Source organism: Kogia breviceps, chromosome 18 (assembly GCF_026419965.1).
Source record: "Kogia breviceps isolate mKogBre1 chromosome 18, mKogBre1 haplotype 1, whole genome shotgun sequence".
Taxonomy (NCBI): Eukaryota; Metazoa; Chordata; class Mammalia; order Artiodactyla; family Physeteridae; genus Kogia; species Kogia breviceps.
In genome coordinates this window covers 41,740,477-41,760,835 of record NC_081327.1, presented here as the reverse complement: position 1 = coordinate 41,760,835, position 20,359 = coordinate 41,740,477, and the positions used below count along the sequence as shown (strand labels likewise).

The following is a 20,359-nucleotide window of genomic DNA, read 5'->3' as shown; positions in this document are numbered from 1 at the left end:
CAGTGGTTGAGAGTCGCCTGCCGTTGCAGGGGATACGGGTTTGTGCCCTGGTCCAGGAGGATCCCACATGCCGCGGAGCGGCTGGGCCCGTGAGCCATGGCCACTGAACCTGCGCGATCGGAGCGTGTGCTCCGCAACTGGAGAGGCCACAACAGTGAGAGACCCGTGTACCGCAAAAAACAAAACAAAACAGAACAAAAAAACTGTCCTTGTGTTGAAGATTGGGTCTTTACAAGAACTGAAATGCAGCTCTAGAAGCAATTCAAAGCCCACCTTTCCTTTCTACCAATTCCCAAACCTCCTCTATCCATCTTAAAAGACTTGTAGATATTGTAAAGCATCTGGACTTAGGGAACAAAAGTCTTTCTTGGTGAAACTTACATTCTTTCTCTGTACCTTTTGAGATGGAAATGTTCTACCTGGTCTCCTCTAGGAACCAAGGTAATTCTTATCAGAAGGGGGAAAAAGGTTATTTGAAAACTAGGCCCATGAAAAATCTTAAAAATCTTCACCCCAAGTATTACTGAAAAGCTTTAGTTATCTGAGCAGAACACCTTAACTTATTCCATCTGCCGGAAATACAATTTGGATCCAATTGTTCTATTTTAAACTAGTAAATTTTGCATTCTTGTTCCTGTCCCATAGCGAAAATTATAAAACGAAATCCATAAGATCCTATTTGCATCTGTCTATATGTTTATGTATGTCTATATGTTACAAATGTGTAATTTTTTTCTACCTCCAGATGGTATTATTTGTAAAGTTCTATTCAACTTCATGTGGTCTAGGATAATCTTTGGTAAATAAAAGCTAGTTTGTTTGTGGTTTAATTAAAACAGGCATGCCTTTAGAGTTGTCAGCATTAAATATAATACTTTTATTCTACCTAGGTTTATTAAAAGTCAAATAAGTCCATGTTATCTCTGTTAGAGAATTTGTCAGCAAGAAAAAGAATTTAACATGATGGTTAGCTGTTTAATGTCTCATGAAATTTTCTTGAGTAATCTAAACATAATTTTTAAGAAAAAGTAAATTAAATAGATGTAAGATAAAATTTTTAAAATCCTCAAAAAACTAAAAATAGAGTTGCATATGATCCAGCAATCCCACTCCTGGGCATATATCCAGACAAAACTATAATTTGAAAAGATACATGCACCCCTATGTTCATAGAAGCATTATTTACAATAGCCAAAACATGGAAGCAACCTAAATGTCCATCAACAGATGAATGGATAAACAAGATGTGGTATATATATATATATATATATATATATATATATACATATACACACACACACCCACCCACACACACACACACACACACACACACACACACACACACACACACACACACACACGTAGTGGAATATTACTCAGCCATAAAAAAGAATGAAATAATGCCATTTGCAGCAACATGGATGGACCTAGAGATTATCATACTAAGTGAAGTTAAGTCAGAAAGAGAAAGACAAATACCATATGATGTCACTTATATGTGGAATCTAAGATACAACACAGGACTTCCCTGGTGGCGCAGTGGTTGAGAGTCCGCCTGCCAATGCAGGGGACACGGGTTCGTGCCCCGGTCCGGGAAGATCCCACATGCCGCGGAGCGGCTGGGCCCGTGAGCCATGGCCGCTGAGCCTGCGTGTCCGGAGCCTGTGCTCCGCAACGGGAGAGCCCACAGCAGTGAGAGGCCCCCGTACCACAAAAAAAAAAAAAAAAAAGAGGAGTAAGATACAACACAAATGAAGATATCTACGAAACAGAAACAGACCCACAGATACAGAGACAGACTTGTTGTTGCCAAGGGGAAAGGGGCATGGAGGAGGGAAGGATTGGAAGTTTGAGATTAGTAGCTGCAAACTATTATATATAGGATGGATAAACAACAAGGTCTTACTGTATAGCACAGGGAACTATATTCAATATCCTGTGATAAACCATAACAGAGAAAAATATGAAAAAGAATACATATATGTAAAACTGAATCACTTTGTTATAGAGCAGAAATTGACACATTATAAATCAATATACTTCAATATAATTTTAAAAAATTTATAACTGACCTTTTCAACAATGATTATGCTCACAGTGTGTCTACTTAAAAATAGTTTCCAGGGGGCTTCCCTGGTAGCGCAGTGGTTAAGAGTCCACCTGCCAATGCAGGGGACACGGGTTCGTGCCCCGGTCTGGGAAGATCCCACATGCCATGGAGTGGCTAGGCCCCTGAGCCATGGCTGCTGAGCCTGCGCGTCCAGAGCCTGTGTTCTGCAAAGGGAAAGACCACAACAGTGAGAGGCCCGCGTACCGCAAAAAAAAAAAAAAGTTACCAGGAATTGCCTGGCGATCCAGTGATTAGGTCTCTGTACTTTCACTTCCGAGGGCCCAGGTTGATTCCCTGGTTGGGGAACTAAGATCCCACAAGCTGTGCGGCGCAGACAAAAAAAAAGTTTCCAAAATCCTTTTGGTACTTGAAACTTTAAAGTTATGCTGAGATAAGTTAAGTGATGGATATTCATTAAATATCTAGGTCATTTCCAAACAAGATAAAATACTGAAACATTAATTACTGGTATATCCACTTTTGGTTTCCTTTTACAGAGAAATTAAAAATATTTGGGTCTATTAGTAAATATCTTGTGTGCCACATAGAAAAATTTACTATGAGAAAGAATATACTTTTAGAAATTATAAAATGTATTCATAAATTTGCCAATCCATGGAATGCTAGTGTAACAGACAGTCCACAGTTGCTTACTTCTTAGTTTCAGGAGGAATAAAAGATTCTATGGGTTAAAAATTCTAATCAATATATGTAATTAAAATGATTTACTACAGCCATTATGAAAAACACTATGGTGGTTCTTCAAAAAGTTAAAAATTGAACTATGAATATGAAATATTCATATGAAACATGCAATCCCACTTCTAGGTACACATACAAAGGAATTCAAATTAGTATCTCGAGAGGTTATCTGCACAATGATGTTCATTGCAGAATTAATCACAATAACCAAGATATGGAAACAACTTAAGTGTCTGTCAACAGATGAAAGGATAAAGAAGATATAGTAAATATATACAATGGAGTATAATTCAGCCATGAGAAAGAAAAAAATACTGCCATTTGCGACAACATGGATGGACCTTAAAGGTATTATGCTAAGTGAGATAAGCCAGACATAGAAGGACAAATACTGTATTATATCACTTACATGTGTAATATCAAAAAACTGAACTTGTAAAAACAGAGAGTAGAACAGTGGTAACCAGGGGCTAGGGGGTGAGGGAATTGGAGAGATGTTGAAGAGTACAAACTTACAACCAGGAGATTAATAAGTTGTGGAGATGTAATGCATAGCATAATGATTATAGTCAACTCTACTGTATTATAAATTTCAAAGTTACTAAGAGACTAAATCTTCACTGTTCTCAATACAAAAAGGAAATGATAAATATGTGACATTATAAAGGTGTTAGCTAATGCTACTGAATAATATTACAATACATAAATGTACCAAAGCAACACACTGTACACCTTAAACTTACACAATGTCAATTACATCTCAATTTTTAAGAATGTTATTTCTATTTTTATTTTTTCATTTTTTGGCTGTGCCACATGGCATGCAGGATCTTAGTTCCCCAACCAGGGCTTGAACCTGCTCCCCCTGCAGTGGAAGTGCCGGAGTCTTAACCACTGGACCACCAGAGAAGTCCCTCAATTTTTAAAAACTACTTAGAAAAAGTAACAGTTAAAGGGAACAACTGTATGAAAAGTAGATAAGGAAAATAAAATGATTCATTGTTCCAGAATGAGAAAAAAGAAAAAAAAATAGGACAAGATCTGAATGGACATAAAAAAGTTATGAGGTTTATAAAAAAGGAATCCTGGGAAAGGAACTTTATGTGTAGTCAAGCTGGCTAAGATTGGGATGAATTTAAGTTTTTCTAAAAAATAAGTTTTAGTATCAACAGTACACTGGTGCAAAATTAGAATTTAGTTTTCTCTCTGTTAAAAGAAAAAAGTTTTATTGGACTTTTGGTCTGCTTTTGAAAGACTGTGGAAGTTTCCTTAAGTTTTTCTTTTCTTTTTTTTTTTTTTTTTTTTTTTTTTGTGGTACGTGGGCTTCTCACTGTTGTGGCCTCTCCCATTGCAGAGCACAGGCTCTGGATGCACAGGCTCAGTGGCCATGGCTCACAGGCCCAGCTGCTCTGCGGCACGTGGGATCTTCCCAGATCGGGGCACGAACCCGTGTCCCCTGCATCGGCAGGCGGATTCTCAACCACTGTGCCACCAGGGAAGCCCTCCTTAAGTTTTAAGTAATCTGCCCAGATAGCAAAGATTTTGTGTCTTACCAAAATAATTTACTGTGCATGTTTTCTTAAGTAATCAAAGACCTGATAAAGAAAACACTGTCTTCTCAAAAGAGCTAAGTTTTGTTTACACTTAGGTAAATTTCTGTATTTGCCTTTAACATCATCTATTGTCATTTTGGTTAAATAGATAATTCAGTATTATTTCATAATGATCTGTGATCCTATTTAATCAAATGTTCAAACCTTTTGACATTTTCCCCAAATCAGATTCTAAACAGAACCACAGAAGACGCAGAATTGCCAAAGCAATCCTGAAGAAAAAGAACAAAGTTGGAGGCATAACCCTCCCAGACTTCAGACAATACTACAAAGCTACAGTAATCAAAAGAGCATGGTACTGGCACAAAAAACAGACATATGGATCAATGGAAAAGAACAGAGAAACCCACACACCTAAGGTCAATTAATCTCTGACAAAGGAAGCAAGAATATTCAATAGAGAAAAGATAGTCTCTTCAGCGAGTGGTGTTGGGAAAGCTGAACAGCTGCATTTAAATCATTGAAGTTAAAACACTCCCTCACACCATATACAAAAATAAACCCAAAATGGCTTAAAGACAAATATAAGACAGGACACCATAAAACTCCTAGAAGAGAACATAGGCAAAACATTCTCTGACATAAATCGTAGCACTGTTTTCTTAGGTCACCTCCCAAGGCAATAGAAATAAAAGCAAAAATAAACAAATGGGACCTAATCAAACTTATGAGCTTTTGCACAGCAAAGGAAATCATAAACAAAATGAAAAGGCAACCTATGGACTGGGAGAAAATATTTGCAAAAGATGTGACTGACAAGGGATTAATTTCCAAAATATACAAACAGCTCATACAACTCAATACAAAGAAAACCCAAACAACGCAATCAAAAAAAGGACAGAAGACCTAAGTAGACATTTCTCCAAAGAAGACATACAATGACCAACAGGCACATGAAAAGATGCTCAACACAGCTATCAGAGAAATGCAAGTCAAAACTACAATGAGGTATTACCTCACACCAGTCAGAATGTCCATTATCAAAATATCTACAGGGGACCTCCTTGGTGGTCCAGTGTGTAAAACTCAGCATTTCCACTGCAGGGAGTGTGGGTTCGATCCCTGCTTGGGGAACTAAGATCCCATCTGCCACTCAGCACTGTCAAATATATATATATATGTATATGTGTATACACATATACATATATATATATATGTATACACATATACATACATACATATATATATATATATATATATATATATATATATACACACACGTGCACACACACACACACAACTAATAAATGCTGGAGAGGGTATGGAGAAAAGGGAAACCTCTTACATTGTTGATTGGGATGTAAATTGGTGTAGCCACTATGGAAAACAGTATTGAGGTTCCTTAAAAAACTAAAAACAGAGTTGCCATATGATCTAGCAATCCCACTCCTGGGCACATATCCAGAGGAAACTCTAATTTGAAAAGGTACATGCACCCCAATGTTCATAGCAGCACTATTCACAACAGCCAAGACATGGAAGCAACATAAATGTCCATTGACAGATGAATGGATAAAGAAGATGTGGTATAAATATATATTCAATGGAATATTACTCAGCCATAAAAAAATGAAATAATGCCACTTGCAGAACATGGATGGACCTAGGGATTATTATATTAAGTGAAGGAACTCAGACAAAGACAAATATCATATGATACCACTTCTGTGGAATCTAAAAAAAAAAATGATACAAATGAACTTATTTACAAAACAGCAACAGAATCACAGATATAGAAAACAAACTTATGGTTACCAAAGTAGAAAGGGAGATAAATTAGGAGTTTGGAATTAGCAGATACAGACTACTATATATAAAATAAATAAACAAGAAGGTCATACTATAGAGCACAGGGAATTATATTCAATATCCTGTAATAAACTATAATGGAAAAGAATCTGAAAAAGTATAGAATGTATACACAAATTACTGAATCACTCTGCTGCACACCAGAAACAAATACAACATTGCAAATCAACCACACTTCAATTGAAACAAAAAACAAACCTAAATGTAGTCTTTTGAGCTCAAATTTACTTTAAGCTTTCCAAAAGGGCCCAGGAAAATCTAAAGGATTTGTCACTCACTGGATAAGATGTTGAGCTAATTATATTTATTTGACTTGTTACATGGGAAGCCGTATCAAATAAGAAGTGATGTTAAACTTTCTTAGATTATATTTTTATGGATGCATGTTATTAACATAGGTGTTTTAGAAATTATATGAAATTCTTAGAAATCTGTTATGTCCTAGTACATTATCAGTCCTAATTCCAGTTATGATCTTAAAATTTTGTATATCACATAAATAACCAGATTGCCTTGTCAAGTCCATTATAATAAACTCTCATCCAATCTTTAACCATGGGCATTTTAAAGTCTTTTATCACAGGCAGTTGTTTTATTCTGATGCTTTGCAAAAGTCTGATTCATGAAAAGGACCCTACCAAGTACTCTTGATCACTAATACCTCGGTCAAATTACAAGGTATTGAAGCTTGGGTGCATATTTCACGACTGAAGAAGGTCCACCTGACATCTGGTCCTGTGCAAACACTGGAGACGTCAAAATCAAATTGACTGGGAAGAGAAGTAGCCAACTTCAAGGTGGACTGCTTCCTCCCAAGCTGTCAGATCAAGAACATTTCCACAACTCAACAACAAAAAACCAAATAACCCAATAAAAAATGGGCAGGAGGAACTTCCTTGGTGGCACACTGGTTAAGAATCCGCCTGCCAAGGCAGGGGGCGTGGGTTCAAGCCCTGGTCCGGGAAGATCCCACATGCCATGGAGCAACTAAGCCCGTGCACCACAACTACTGAGCCTGCGTTCTAGAGCCCACAAGCCACAACTACTGAGTCCGCACGCCTAGAGCCTGTGCTCTGCAACAAGAGAAGCCACCGCAATGACAAGCCCACCCACCACAACGAAGAGTAGCCCCCACTCGCCGCAACTAGAGAAAGCCCGTGAGCAGCAATGAAGACCCAAAACAGCCAAAAAAAATTTTTTTTTAATAAATAAATAAAAATGGGCAGGAGTCCTAAATAGACATTTCTCCAAAAAAGACAGAGATGGCCCAAGAGGTACATGAAGAGATGCTCAACAATGCTAATTATTAGAGAAATGCAAATCAAAACTACAATGAGGTAACTCCTCACACCAGTCAGAATGGCCATCATTAAAAAGTCTACAAATAACAAATGCTGGAGAGGGTGTGGAGAAAAGGGAACCCTCCTACACTGTTGGTGGGGATGTAAATTGGTACAGCCACTACGGAGAACAGTATGGCGTTTCCTCAGAAAACTAAAAAGAGAATTACTATATCATCCAGCAATCCCACTCCTGGGCATATATATATATGGACAAAACTATAATTCAAGCACCTCTATGTTCATAGCAACACTCCATAATAGCCAAGACATGGAAACAACCTAAATGTCCACTGACAGATGAATGGCTAAAGAAGATATGGTGTGTGTGTGTGTGTGTGTGTGTGTATGTATATATATATATATATATATACATACACACACACACATACATGAATAATGAACTACTCAACCACATAAAAGAATGAAATAATGCCATTTGCAGCAATATAGATGCAACTAGAGATTATCATACTAAGTGAAGTCAGAAAGAGAAAGACAAATACCATATGATACCACTCACATGTGGAATCTAAAATATGACACAAATGAACCTCTCTACAAAGCAGAAACAGAGTCACCACAGGAGAACAGACTTGTGTTTGCCAAGGGGGACAGGCGTGGGAGAGGGATGGATTAGGAGTTCGGGATTAGTAGATGCAAACTATTACATATAGAATGGATGGATGGGCTCCTACTGTATAGCACAGGGAACTATATTCAATGTCCTGGAATAAACCATAATGGAAAAGAATATAAAAAAGAATGGGGCTTCCCTGGTGGCACAGTGGTTGAGAGTCCGCCTGCCGATGCAGGGGATACGGGTTCGTGCCCCAGTCTGGGAAGATCTCAGTTGCCACGGAGTGGCTGGGCCTGTGAGCCATGGCCGCTGAGCCTGCGCGTCCGGAGCCTGTGCTCCACAACAGGAGAGGCCACAACACTGAGAGGCCCGCGTACAGCAAAAAAAAAAAAAAAAAAAAAAAAAGTAGAAAAGAATGTATATATATATGGGTAACTGAGTCACTTTGCTGTACAGCAGAAATTATCACAACATTGTAAATCAACTATACTTCAGTTTAAAAAAAACACAAAAACAGAACATTTCTTTCCATTCTTCCTTCCCTCTCTGTCCTTTTCCCAAATCTTTTTTTTTTTTTTTGGCTGCACTGTGCAGAATGTGGGATCTTAGTTCCCTGGCCAGGGATTGAACCCATGCCCCCCTCAGTGGAAGCACAGAGTCTTAACTGGCCACCAGAATGTACTCTCCACAAAGACAAAGATTTGTGTCTCTTTTGTACATTGATATATCCCAAATGCCTAGAGCAATGCCTGGTGTGTAGTAGGTGCTCAATAAACCATGGTGGAGAGGCTGAGTGGATGGGTCAGTGAGAACATTAGCATTTCAAGGCGGGGAAAGAAGGTTGGCTAGTGTGGATGTGGGGTGGAAATAGAAAATGTAGGATGGTGGAGAAGGCACAAGGGCTTTCAGGACATAAAGAAGTGACAATGGATTGGGAGCATATTACTTAGGGCCTGAGATCTGAAAGGGAACCGGTGCAGCGAGAGAGAAGCACTAACAAGATATGCTTAGCTGTGTTAGATGGCTGCTTCTGTTGATGTGCAGGATAAGAAAAACTGAATGATAAACTAGAGGTACTGGTAATAATCCCATTTGTCTTTCAAGACAGCTCAAATAGCAACTCCTTCTGAAGGCCTTTGCTGAGGGGTCAGCCCCGAAGTGAACAGTTTTCCTCTATTAGTTATTAGTGTATGTGTCTTATGCCTTTCTTAGGGTAAATTTCAAGAAAGTCAAGCCTGTCATGTAGCTAGTTAAATGGCAGGAAGGGAAACTGAACTCTCCAAGTCCAAAAAACCTCAGATTTGGCCATGAAAAATGACTTGGAAATAAGCGACTCGGGCTTACGCTTTGGTAGTAAATCTCTTTCTTTACCCTTATCTCTGGCAAATACACATGACTGTTCTGTTAATTGCAAATGAATGCTCTGTTAATTGCCTATTCATAGCCTTTGACCATTTCTCTACTGGGTTTTTAAGAATCTATATATTCCAGATACTGAACTTTGTTGGTTATATTTCTTGCAAATATATTCTTCCTGTTTGTATCTCGTCTTACTTTTTTCTTATTTTTGAAGGTAATTGTCATGCCTATACTGTAGTTAGTAAGCTCTTTGAAAGCAAGGGATAGATGTCCTGATTTTCTCATTTACTAGGAAGCGCCTTTATGTTTTACTGCTTACAAAATGCTTGTTAGGGCTTCCCTGGCGGCGCAGTGGTTAAGAATCCACCTGCCAATGCAGGGGACACGGGTTCGAGCCCTGGTCTGGGAAGATCCCACACGCAATGGAGCAACTGAGCCCATGGAGCAACTAAGCCCGTGTACCGCAGCAACTGAGCCTGTGCTCTAAGAGCCCGTGAGCCACAACTGCTGGAGCCTGTGTGCCTAGAGCCCGTGCTCCGCAAAAGAGAAGCCACCGCAATGCACCATAACGAAGCGTAGCCCCCCACTCGCTGCAACTAGAGAAAGCTTACACACAGCAACGAAGACCCAATGCAACCAAAAATAAATAAATTTATTTTAAAAAATGCTTGTTGGGCTTCGCTGGTGGCGCAGTGGTTGGGAGTCCGCCTGCTGATGCAGGGGACATGGGTTCATGCCCCAGTCTGGAAAGATCCCACATGCCGCGGAGCGGCTGGGCCCGTGAGCCATGGCCGCTGAGCCTGCGCGTCCAGAGCCTGTGCTCCGTAGCGGGAGAGGCCACGACAGTGAGAGGCCTGCGTACCGCAAAAATAAATAAATAAATAAATAAATAAATAAATAAATAAATAAATAAAATGCTTGTTAATGTTGATAAGTGAAAAAAATATATATATATAAATAAAAATACATTTTAAAAAATATATAGGTAAGGAGTAAGCCAAGAGAATAAAAACTGACAAAGCAGTATTTAGTAAACACTGATGTGACTAACGCAAAGATAAATCACAAAGAAAATGCATATCATAGCTTAATATACTCACATCGCTCTAAGTAACGTTCAGTCCATGAGTTGATAAGAAAGGGGGGTGGGAAATTGTTGAGGCAGCCTCAGGAATTCCTTTCCATTTTCCCAGGCAGCGTCAGAAGCAGATATATCACTTCTGTAGCATTTAAATCCTCATCAAATTTATATTCCACCAAATCTGAGTTTACAGAGTCTGAAACGCCAGGACCAAGCTTGGAAATCCTTCTTCAGCAAGCGCCAAAAGCTTGCCTGAAGCTTACACGTGGCTGAAGCTTACACGTGGCTGAATTTAAGCCAGTAGGAGCTGCCTACACCAGGTGTGGTTAATACTGAAAGCAGGGCAAGAACTGAAGAAGCCTTACACATCCCTTTCTAGTTAATTGTCTTCAAACAATACCAAAAAAAGTTGCAGGTGCATTCTCTCCCAGCTCCACCCACAGTTGCTGCTGTTCAGAGTTCTTAAGGTATGAAATTGTGGCACCAATTTTTGGGAGAACGGTGGTGGTAAACTTCCTTTCTCTGGTACTCCTCCCCACGCCCTACACGTTGTTGCATAGATTTATCTATGTCTATATATTTTAAAATTATTCCAGCTTCACCACTTAGTATGTACATTTGGGTAACTGCTTAAGGTTTCTGTGCTTGTTTTCCCATCCATAATATGAGGATACTAATTCTGTTTACCTCATAGGGTTGCTGTGACAATTGAAAAAGAATACAAAGCACTTAGAACTGTGCCTAGCACGTAGTTAGCACCCTTTACATGCTGTTATTGCAAAAGTAAAGCAGGCTCGTTCTAACAACTTTATTAACACAAAGGAGGTCCAAGAAAAAGTTCACCTTTCCCCTCTGCCTCTACCCTCTTGCCATCTCTTACTTACCTAAGGAAACTAGTAACGGTTTCATGTGATCATTCCACATCTTTCTTTCCCCTCATACCAATATACTGCAAATCTACCTACATATATGGAGTTTTTCTTTTTTTTAAATAAAAGTGGATTCACATTCACTCATTTTATCATTTAACGATATATCCTGGATATCTTTCAGGGTGACTATGTGTAGCTAACTCATTCTTGTTAAGAGCATAATATTCTGTAGTATGTGAGTATCGTAATTTATTCACATGTACTCCAGAAACAGATAATCGGGGTTATATCTAATTTTTGCCAATGACTAGAATGGTTCAGTACACATCCTTGCTCTTCCGTTCTGATGCTTTCAGTCTGAAGGACAGAGTCCCCAAAGTTGGACAACTAAATCAAAGATTTATGTGCCTTTAAAATGTTTACAGATTCGGCCTGATTACCTTCCCTAAAGGCTGATGCAACTCATATTCCCACCAGCAAGGTGCCAGTTTTCCTGAAATCTTAATTGCCCTTGATGTTATTTGTCTTAAATTGTTTTGCCAATTGATCAGTAGATAATGATGTATCATTTTTTTAATTTTTTTTTTTGCTGCACCACGTGGTGTGTGGGATCTTAGTTCCCTGACCAGAGATCGAACCCGTGCCCACTGCAGTGGAAGTGTGGAGTCTTAACCACTGGACCACCAGGGAAGTCCCATGATGCCTTATTTTAATTTGCTTTTCCTTGCAGGCCTGTCAGAGCACCTTCTCATTTGTTTATTGTTGTTTGCAATTTCCTTCCCTGAATCATGTGTTCATATCCTTGACTTTTTCCTAATTATTTGTAGGCATTCTTTGGGATTTTAACTCTTTGTGATGAGTCCTGGATATCTTCTCCTGATTGTCTTTTGATTCTGTTTATGGGACCTTTCGTTAAATACAAATTTTTGATGTTTATATGGCTTTATCTCTCAGGCTTTTCCTTCATGCTTTCTGAATCTCTAGTCTTTCTTAAAAAGTAGCCTCTGTCCAGAGGTTATACAAATTCTCCCTTTTATCCCATACTATTCTTTTTTTTTTAAGGTTTTAAAAATAACATTTATGTCTTAAAAGTTAACATGTGCATAACAGGAAACCAAAAAACATTAGAAGCAAAAAACAAAGTTTTCCATAATCACAAATAGTTTGCCGTTTGATGTGTCCTTCTAGGTCTCGTCTATGTAGGTAGCTACATAACTAAGCATCCATTTTTATGTAGATAAGACCATACAGTTATGTACCATGCTTTTTCACACATCACGAATATCTACCATTTCAAAGTCCCAAAGCTAGGAGTATTTTGACAACCAAGAATACACCACACCAACTCAGTCTGGAAGGGAAAAATGTAATCCTGCCTTTCTTGGCGACAAAAATTTCATAAAAGACAAAAATGTCAACAGGCCTCTAGATAAACATATTGGCAAGAGTTATGATTAAAATACTGCAGTCCCTTAATGTTCAATTAAAAATGAGACATAGGGCTTCCCTGGTGGCGCAGTGGTTAAGAGTCCACCTGCCGATGCAGGCGACATGGGTTCGTGCCCCGGTCCAGGAAGATCCCACATGCCGCGGAGCGGCTGGGCCCGTGAGTCATGGCTGCTGAGCCTGCGCATCCGGAGCCTGTGCTCCCCAACGGGAGAGGCCGCAGCAGTGAGAGGCTCGTGCACCGCAAAAAAAAAAAAAAAAAAAAAAAAAAAAAAGAGAGACATAAAGCAACAGAGTGCACAATGCATCCTATACTATTCTTTTTTGGGGGTGGGTTATTGTTTTCTTTTTTTTTTTTTGAATTTTTGAATTTTATTTTATTTTATTTTTTATACAGCAGGTTCTTATTAGTCATCAATTTTATCCACATCGGTGTATACATGTCAATCCCAATTGCCCAAGTCATCACACCCCCCCTACCCCCCCACCCACCGCTTTCCCCCCTTGGTGTCTATACGTTTGTTCTCTACATCTGTGTTTCAATTTCTGCCCTGCAAACCGGTTCATCTGTACCATTTTTCTAGGTTCCATATATATGCGTTTATATACAATATTTGTTTTTCTGTTTCTGACTTACTTGACTCTGTATGACAGTCTCTAGATCCATCCACGTCTCAAGAAATGACCCAATTTTGTTCCTTTTTACAGCTGAGTAATATTCCATTGTATATATGTACCACATCTTCTTTATCCATTCATCTGTTGATGGGCATTTAGGTTGCTTCCATGACCTGGCTATTGTAAATAGTGCTGCAACGAACATTGGGGTACATGTGTCTTTTTGAATTATGGTTTTCTCTGGGTATATGCCCAGTAGTGGGATTGTTGGATCATATGGTAATTCTATTTTTAGTTTTTTAAGGAACCTCCATACTGTTCTCCATAGTGGCTGCATCAATTTACATTCCCACCAACAGTGCACAAGGGTTCCCTATCCCATACTATTCTAATAGTTTCATTTTTTAAAATGTAGATCTTTAATCTGCCAGCAAATTGTTGCTGTATGTGGTGTGTTAGTGGGATAGTTAAAACCCAAAACGTTAATACAACAGACACACTGAAAAGTGCACAAGTTCTAAGTGAATTTTCATAAACTGAATACACACTTGTGTAATCTGCACCCAGATCAAGAAATAGAATACGGCCAGCACCCCAAAAGCCCATTTGTCCCCTTCCAGTCACTATCCCCTGATGGAGGGTAACTGCTATACTGACTTCTAACACCTTACATTAGTTTTCTAAGGGGATAATTTTATTTTCATGCAGATGGATGCTTAAGTATGCCAACACCATTTATTAAATTAGCCACTGTTTTCCCAGTGAGTTAAAATGCCTCCTTTGATTGTTGGTACTTGTAAGGAGAAAATATATTTTTTGATGCAGTGGATGGATTACGTAACCCAATGTCTAACAAAGTCACATCTTCCATTATGGATCCCAGCTGGGCTCCCCTGTAGCTGGAGCTTTGCTGGTTGGTGATTGACTTTTTCCATGTTCCTTGTGTGTGTCTAAATAGTTAGAAAAGCACTGATCCTACTGGCCCACTCAGAGCGGACATCCTTCAACTATGCCATGAAGAAGGCCGCCGTAGAGGCTTTGAAGAGGAAAGGATGGGAGGTCACTGTGTTGGACCTATATGCCATGAACTTCAATCCCGTCATCTCCAGAAACAACATCACAGGTGGGAGCAGCTCTCCCCTTTAATTAGGTCTTTGTGGAACTTCTCGCCTGTGGGTTCTCTGGCCCCGCCTTGGCCCCTCTAGCATCAGCCTCTCTTTTTCCTCTCTGCAGGTAAACTGGAGGACCCCGGGAACTCTCAGTATCCTGCCGAGTCTGTTCTAGCTTATAAAGAAGGCCGTCTGAGCCCAGATATTGTGGCCGAACAAAAGAAGCTGCAAGCCACAGACCTTGTGATTTTTCAGGTGTGGTTAAGACATCAAAAGGGGTGTTGGGACACTTGCGTTCTTTTTGTCCTAGACCTGGCACCTAATTAGCTATGTAATCTTAGGAAAGTAACAGCCACTTGACCGCATTCTCTGTAGAGAAGGGTGATTACTTCAAAGGCACAGTATTACACAGATATACAGATGTCGTGAATCTGGCTGTATTACTCTTTGAAAATATGACTGTGATGGCAGAGATGACATGTGAGCCTTGAGCTTTTTTCCCCCAGTATGTTTAATCTTTTTCTTCAGTTACTTATTTCTTGTGGAATCACTCAAGTTTGCAAGTCTCCCCCGCCCCCGTCTCCATAAGCATCCTGAAAATAGTTTGTGGAGCTGCTATCTGGAGGATTTGGACTCCATAGAAAGTTCAATTAATTAATCTCCCTGAAGGGTCACTGAAAACGAGATACTTGAATTGGGCAGAGAATGATATTCATGTCCCCGTGGATACCCTGCAGACAGTACATGGAGCCACTGCCACCAGTGGAGACGGAAAGCACTGCCTTCTATTCTGTAAAAGAAAGTCATTACTTTCCACATCTCCTTGGTGACAGGAAGTTAATGAAACAGCGCCAGGGAAAAGAACACAAAGGTCCCCCTCCCATCTGCTGTTTATGTTACTTCATACATTCGCTCCTCTGAGCCTCACAGTATGACTCTGCAGAAGTACCAGCCTGGAAGATGGTACACAGAGGGGCAGGCCCAGGATTCCATACTTCTGGATGTGGCAAATCAGGTGAAGGTTGTCACGGTAACACAAAATCAGTGCTGACTGCTGGTGCCTAGATGGAGTTATTTGTTGTTTTTTTATCTATCTCCCCACACTGCTAGGCATGTATCTAGGCTTGTAATCCAGGAGCTCTCAAAATATTTCTTGTATAGTTTTGGGTGTCTGCAAAATGAAGACAGACTGACTTTTTTATTATGGACAATTTCAAACATACATAAAGAAGAGAAAATAGTATAATGATGCATCCACCATCCAGCTTTAACTCTCAGTATCCCCTCACCCCCGTTTTTTCCTGGAGTATTTTAAAGAAAATCCTGAACATCATGTCAAAAGATCTATGGGGCTTCCCGGGTGGCGCAGTGGTTGAGAGTCTGCCTGCCGATGCAGGGGACACGGGTTCGTGCCCCGGTCCGGGAAGATCCCGCATGCCGCGGAGCGGCTGGGCCCGTGAGCCACGGCCGCTGAGCCTGAGCGTCCGGAGCCTGTGCTCCACAACGGGAGAGGCCACAACAGTGAGAGGCCCGCATACCACACACACACAAAAAAAATCTATGAAAATATCTATTAAAAATTTTGGGAGACATGCATCTCTCCCAAAGGGACCTGGAGCCTGATTTTGGTATCTAATTGTGCTCAAAACTCTGCCTCAGGACAGAATCTACCTAGAATCCAGGTGTTAAAAAAAGCAGAACCATCAACCTACCCGGAAAGGTCCCTTGTCATACACAGCAGCATAGGAGTAAGCAAACTCCCCTATGAGCACTTGCTCATAGGGAGCACTTGCTCCCCTATGAGCACTTGCCTTTCAGGATGGCAGGGACTCCAAACCACTGCAGGGGGAACTGTGGGACAGAGGACAAAGAGGTCAGATGGGGAACACCCCCAAAATAGAAGACTTAGGGTGCTTAGCTGCTGCCCATGATGTCACAGAGGGGCGAACTTTCTTCAGGACCTGTCATCCCTTCTGGAGGAGTTAGCACATTCAAGAAAAGAAAATTTTAAAGAAAAGAAAATTATTGTCCTTGGTCAGTCAACTTGACACTCCTGTTTCTGCCTAAAATACAAATGTTGGGTGGGTGTGAAGAAAGCGACACACAGTAAGATTTGCTTCTATGAAATCACGTTTGGCAGCAAAGTCTGAACAGCAAGGATTGCAGGCAAAGTTGGCTTCAGTGTGTGTTGCCTAAATCAATATTTTCCCAAGAGCTTGCTTTTGTGGGTGTGGTTTCAAAAATATGAAACCTGTACCTTGTGCTCACGGATTTAAAATCCTATCATTTAGAATAAACAGAACCACTCACACATGCAAACAAATAATCAGTGTGACTTAAGTTCATCAGGGAATTGCCATGAGAAAGACCTATTGGGCCTCTTGTCCTGGTAGAAGCTAAGCAAGGACATACCAGTATTTCTTCTTCTCCTTGACTCACTTAAAGGCAATGACAACAGGAACATGCCCAGAGGTTAAAAAACAAAACTAGGACAGACAAAAAATTTTTAAGACTTGATAGGTCTCTCTTTGAAGGGTGGTTGACCTACAGGAAAGGGGATAAGGAAGTAGAATTTTAGGACACGACTAAGAATGAGACCTGTATTCTCACCCTGAATCTGCCAGTAATTTGCCTCCTCAGTAAAAAGAGGGGCTTGAGGTATCTCTAGTAGCTTCTCACATTCTCACATTTATGATGCTCCAATTGTGAGGGGCCAGATCTGCAGCTTTTAGGATAAATGTGCAGGTTGTTTAGGCAAGTAGATTTGGTCCCTTGTGAATGTTCTACAGTCAGGGCTGAAATAGAATTGGTTGGTTTGCCAGGTATTAAAAGTTTACTCTCTCATGTTGTTCTTCGAGGGACTTCCCTGGTGGTGCAGTGGTTAAGACTCTACACTCCCAATGCAGGGGGCCTGGGTTCGATCTCTGGCCAGGGAACTAGATCCCACACGCATGCCGCAACTAAGGGTGTGCATGCTGCAACTAAGGAGCCCGCCTGTTGCAACAAAGACCCAGTGAAACCAAATAAATAAATAAATATATTTTTTAAAAAGAGGCCACCTATAGGATTAGGGAATTAATATTAACACTGGAGAATAAATGGTAAGAATAATTTATTAAGACTTGTCTAGTAATGTGGGGAGGCAGAGAAATGCAAATGTGCATGCCTTGGCAAGGGTCAGCTGCCAAGAAGCTGAAACTCACCCTTAGGTAATAGAACTTCAGGCACTTTTGGCAGAGAATGCCAGGCTGGCACAGTTTCAAGGTTTTCTTCATTCAAAGAAGAGCACAGCTGAATAGGCTAAAATAGGTAACAACTAGGAACAGAAAGTACAAGGTGAGAGGGTGGAGCTATGAACTAATTTTCCAGGGTGCCTCAGGCCTCCACATCAGGGTGTCCTGTTGGGAAACCCAGATTAACTTTTGTTGTTTGTATATGGTACAAGGTCTGTGGGGTTTGATCTGTGACTCACCTCTGTGCTTTGTGTATCCCCAGAGTGGCACTCTGCATTTCTGTGGCTTCCAAGTCTTGGAAACTCAACTGACATATAGCATTGGGCACACTCCCGAGGATGTCCGAATTCAGATCCTGGAAGGATGGAAGAAACGCCTGGAGAATATTTGGGATGAGATGCCACTATATTTTGCTCCAAGTAGCCTCTTTGACCTAAACTTCCAGGCAGGATTCTTAATAAAAAGGAGGTACAGGATGAACAAAAAAATAAGAAATTTGGCCTTTCAGTGGGCCATCACTTGGGCAAGTCCATCCCGACAGACAACCAGATCAAAGCCAGAAAATAAGATTCACAAGACTTGATTTCCTTTCTAAAATATAGCCAAGGGCTTCCCTGGTGGCGCAGTGGTTGAGGGTCCACCTGCCGATGTAGGGAACACGGGTTCGTGCCTCAGTCCAGGAGGATCCCACATGCCGCAGAGCGGCTGGGCCCGTGAGCCATGGCCGCTGAGCCTGTGCTCTGCAATAGGAGAGGCCACAACAGTGAGAGGCCCGCGTACCGCAAAAAAATAAAATAAATAAAATAAAATATAGCCAAATCTGCATTTCTTTCTTGGGGTTCCTTGACTTGCTTTATTTAAGATTTGTGTTTTTCTTTTTCCACAAGGAATGGATAGAACAGACTATACTCATACATTTTTGTATAGTTTCATTAAACATAACCGATTCTGGTTTTTTTTAAAAAAATTATTTATTTATTTATTTATGGCTGTGTTGGGTCTTCGTTGCTGCATATGGGCTTTCTGTAGTTGAGGCGAGTGGGGGCTACTCTTCATTGCGGTGCACAGGCTTCTCATTGCAGTGGCTTCTCCTGTGCAGCACGGGCCCTAGGTGCGTGGGCTTCAGTAGTTGTGGCACGCAGGCTCAGTAGTTGTGGCATGTGGGCTCTAGAGCGCAGGCTCAGTAGTGGCACACAGGCTTAGTTGCTCCGCAGCACGTGGGATCTTCCCAGACCAGAGCTCGAACCTGTGTCCCCTGCATTGGCAGGCGGATTCTTAACCACTACGCCACAAGGGAAGTCCCAAATGTAACCAACTGCTATCATGGCAAAATCTGATTAGGCGCAAAAGGCCTCAGGCTTAGGACATAAAGCCAGAGAGAAAGGTGCAGAAAGACCCCAGACAGTATTCTTTAAGGTCCTCCACACAATTTAATTCCTCTCTTTAGAGATACATTTTTAGGAATAAATCTGGCTAGAGAGCATCCAACTCTTCAATGATCTATTTTTCTTTTAATTACCTCTCTGTGGTTTATTGCAGAAGGGAATTGCTCAGACAAAGAAATAACGAAATCTGTCTGACCTAAGGGACTTGTTTAGTAATTACTACTCTGTTTGTTTGTGATATATACTGGCTTTAATTACTACACAATGACTATTATGCCTAATATGAGTGTCATTCTCCTTCAGCTTTTGTTGTTTCTATACAGTGCACACAGACACTTTGAAATGAAAAGCTAAAAAACCCTTTACTTCAATCTTCTAATTTAATGTCTGCAAATAAACCAACACTTCTAAGCACTACATCTGCTACAATGAATGAATTCACGAAAGGAAACAGTACTCCCAGTACCTAAAAACAGCTTGCCACAAACAGTACTTTATTTCAGATCCCTATAACTAACCTTCTGGAAGTTTTTCCTGTATCATTGCTAAACTGATGACTTGCCTTGTGTGTGTGTGTGTGTGTGTGTGTGTGTGTGTGTGTGTGTGTGTGTGCAGTACTTTATTTCAGATCCCTAATCCCTATAACTAACCTTCTGGAAGTTTTTCCTGTATCATTGCTAAACTGATGACTTGCCTTGTGTGTGTGTGTGTGTGTGTGTGTGTGTGTGTGTGTGTGTGTGTGTGTGCGCACAGGCTCCGGACGCACAGGCTCAGTGGCCATGGCTCACGGGCCCAGCCGCTCCGTGGCATGTCGGCAGGCGGATTCTCAACCACTGCACCACCAGGGAAGCCCTGACTTGCCTTTTAAGGATGTGTTTTGGTGTCATGCATTTAGGGCCTAGAGTTTCATTAACTTTGGTGAACAATTTTGGCGTAACATTCTAACTTCCTATTTAAATGATTGAGGTGCATCTCTACTCACTGTTGGTATAACTTAAGTAGAAAATGATGAAAGAACGCCCTCTTGTGGTGCATAGAAAGAAAACATGAGAAAAAGATGCAAAGCAAGGTTGCATGAAACTGGGAACAGCCTTTTATCTGC

The 20,359-nt window shown here is 40.6% G+C and overlaps 1 protein-coding gene across 1 annotated transcript; it reads left to right on the top strand.

The window, feature by feature from the left end:
• The first annotated feature begins 14,163 nt into the window (after positions 1-14,163).
• NQO1 (NAD(P)H quinone dehydrogenase 1) lies at positions 14,164-18,439 on the top strand. Its single transcript, XM_067018373.1, is given in 5 exon segments — positions 14,164-14,170; positions 14,489-14,653; positions 14,764-14,894; positions 18,135-18,327; positions 18,330-18,439. Coding segments are annotated over 5 exon segments (606 nt in total).
• Positions 18,440-20,359: the final 1,920 nt, after the last annotated feature.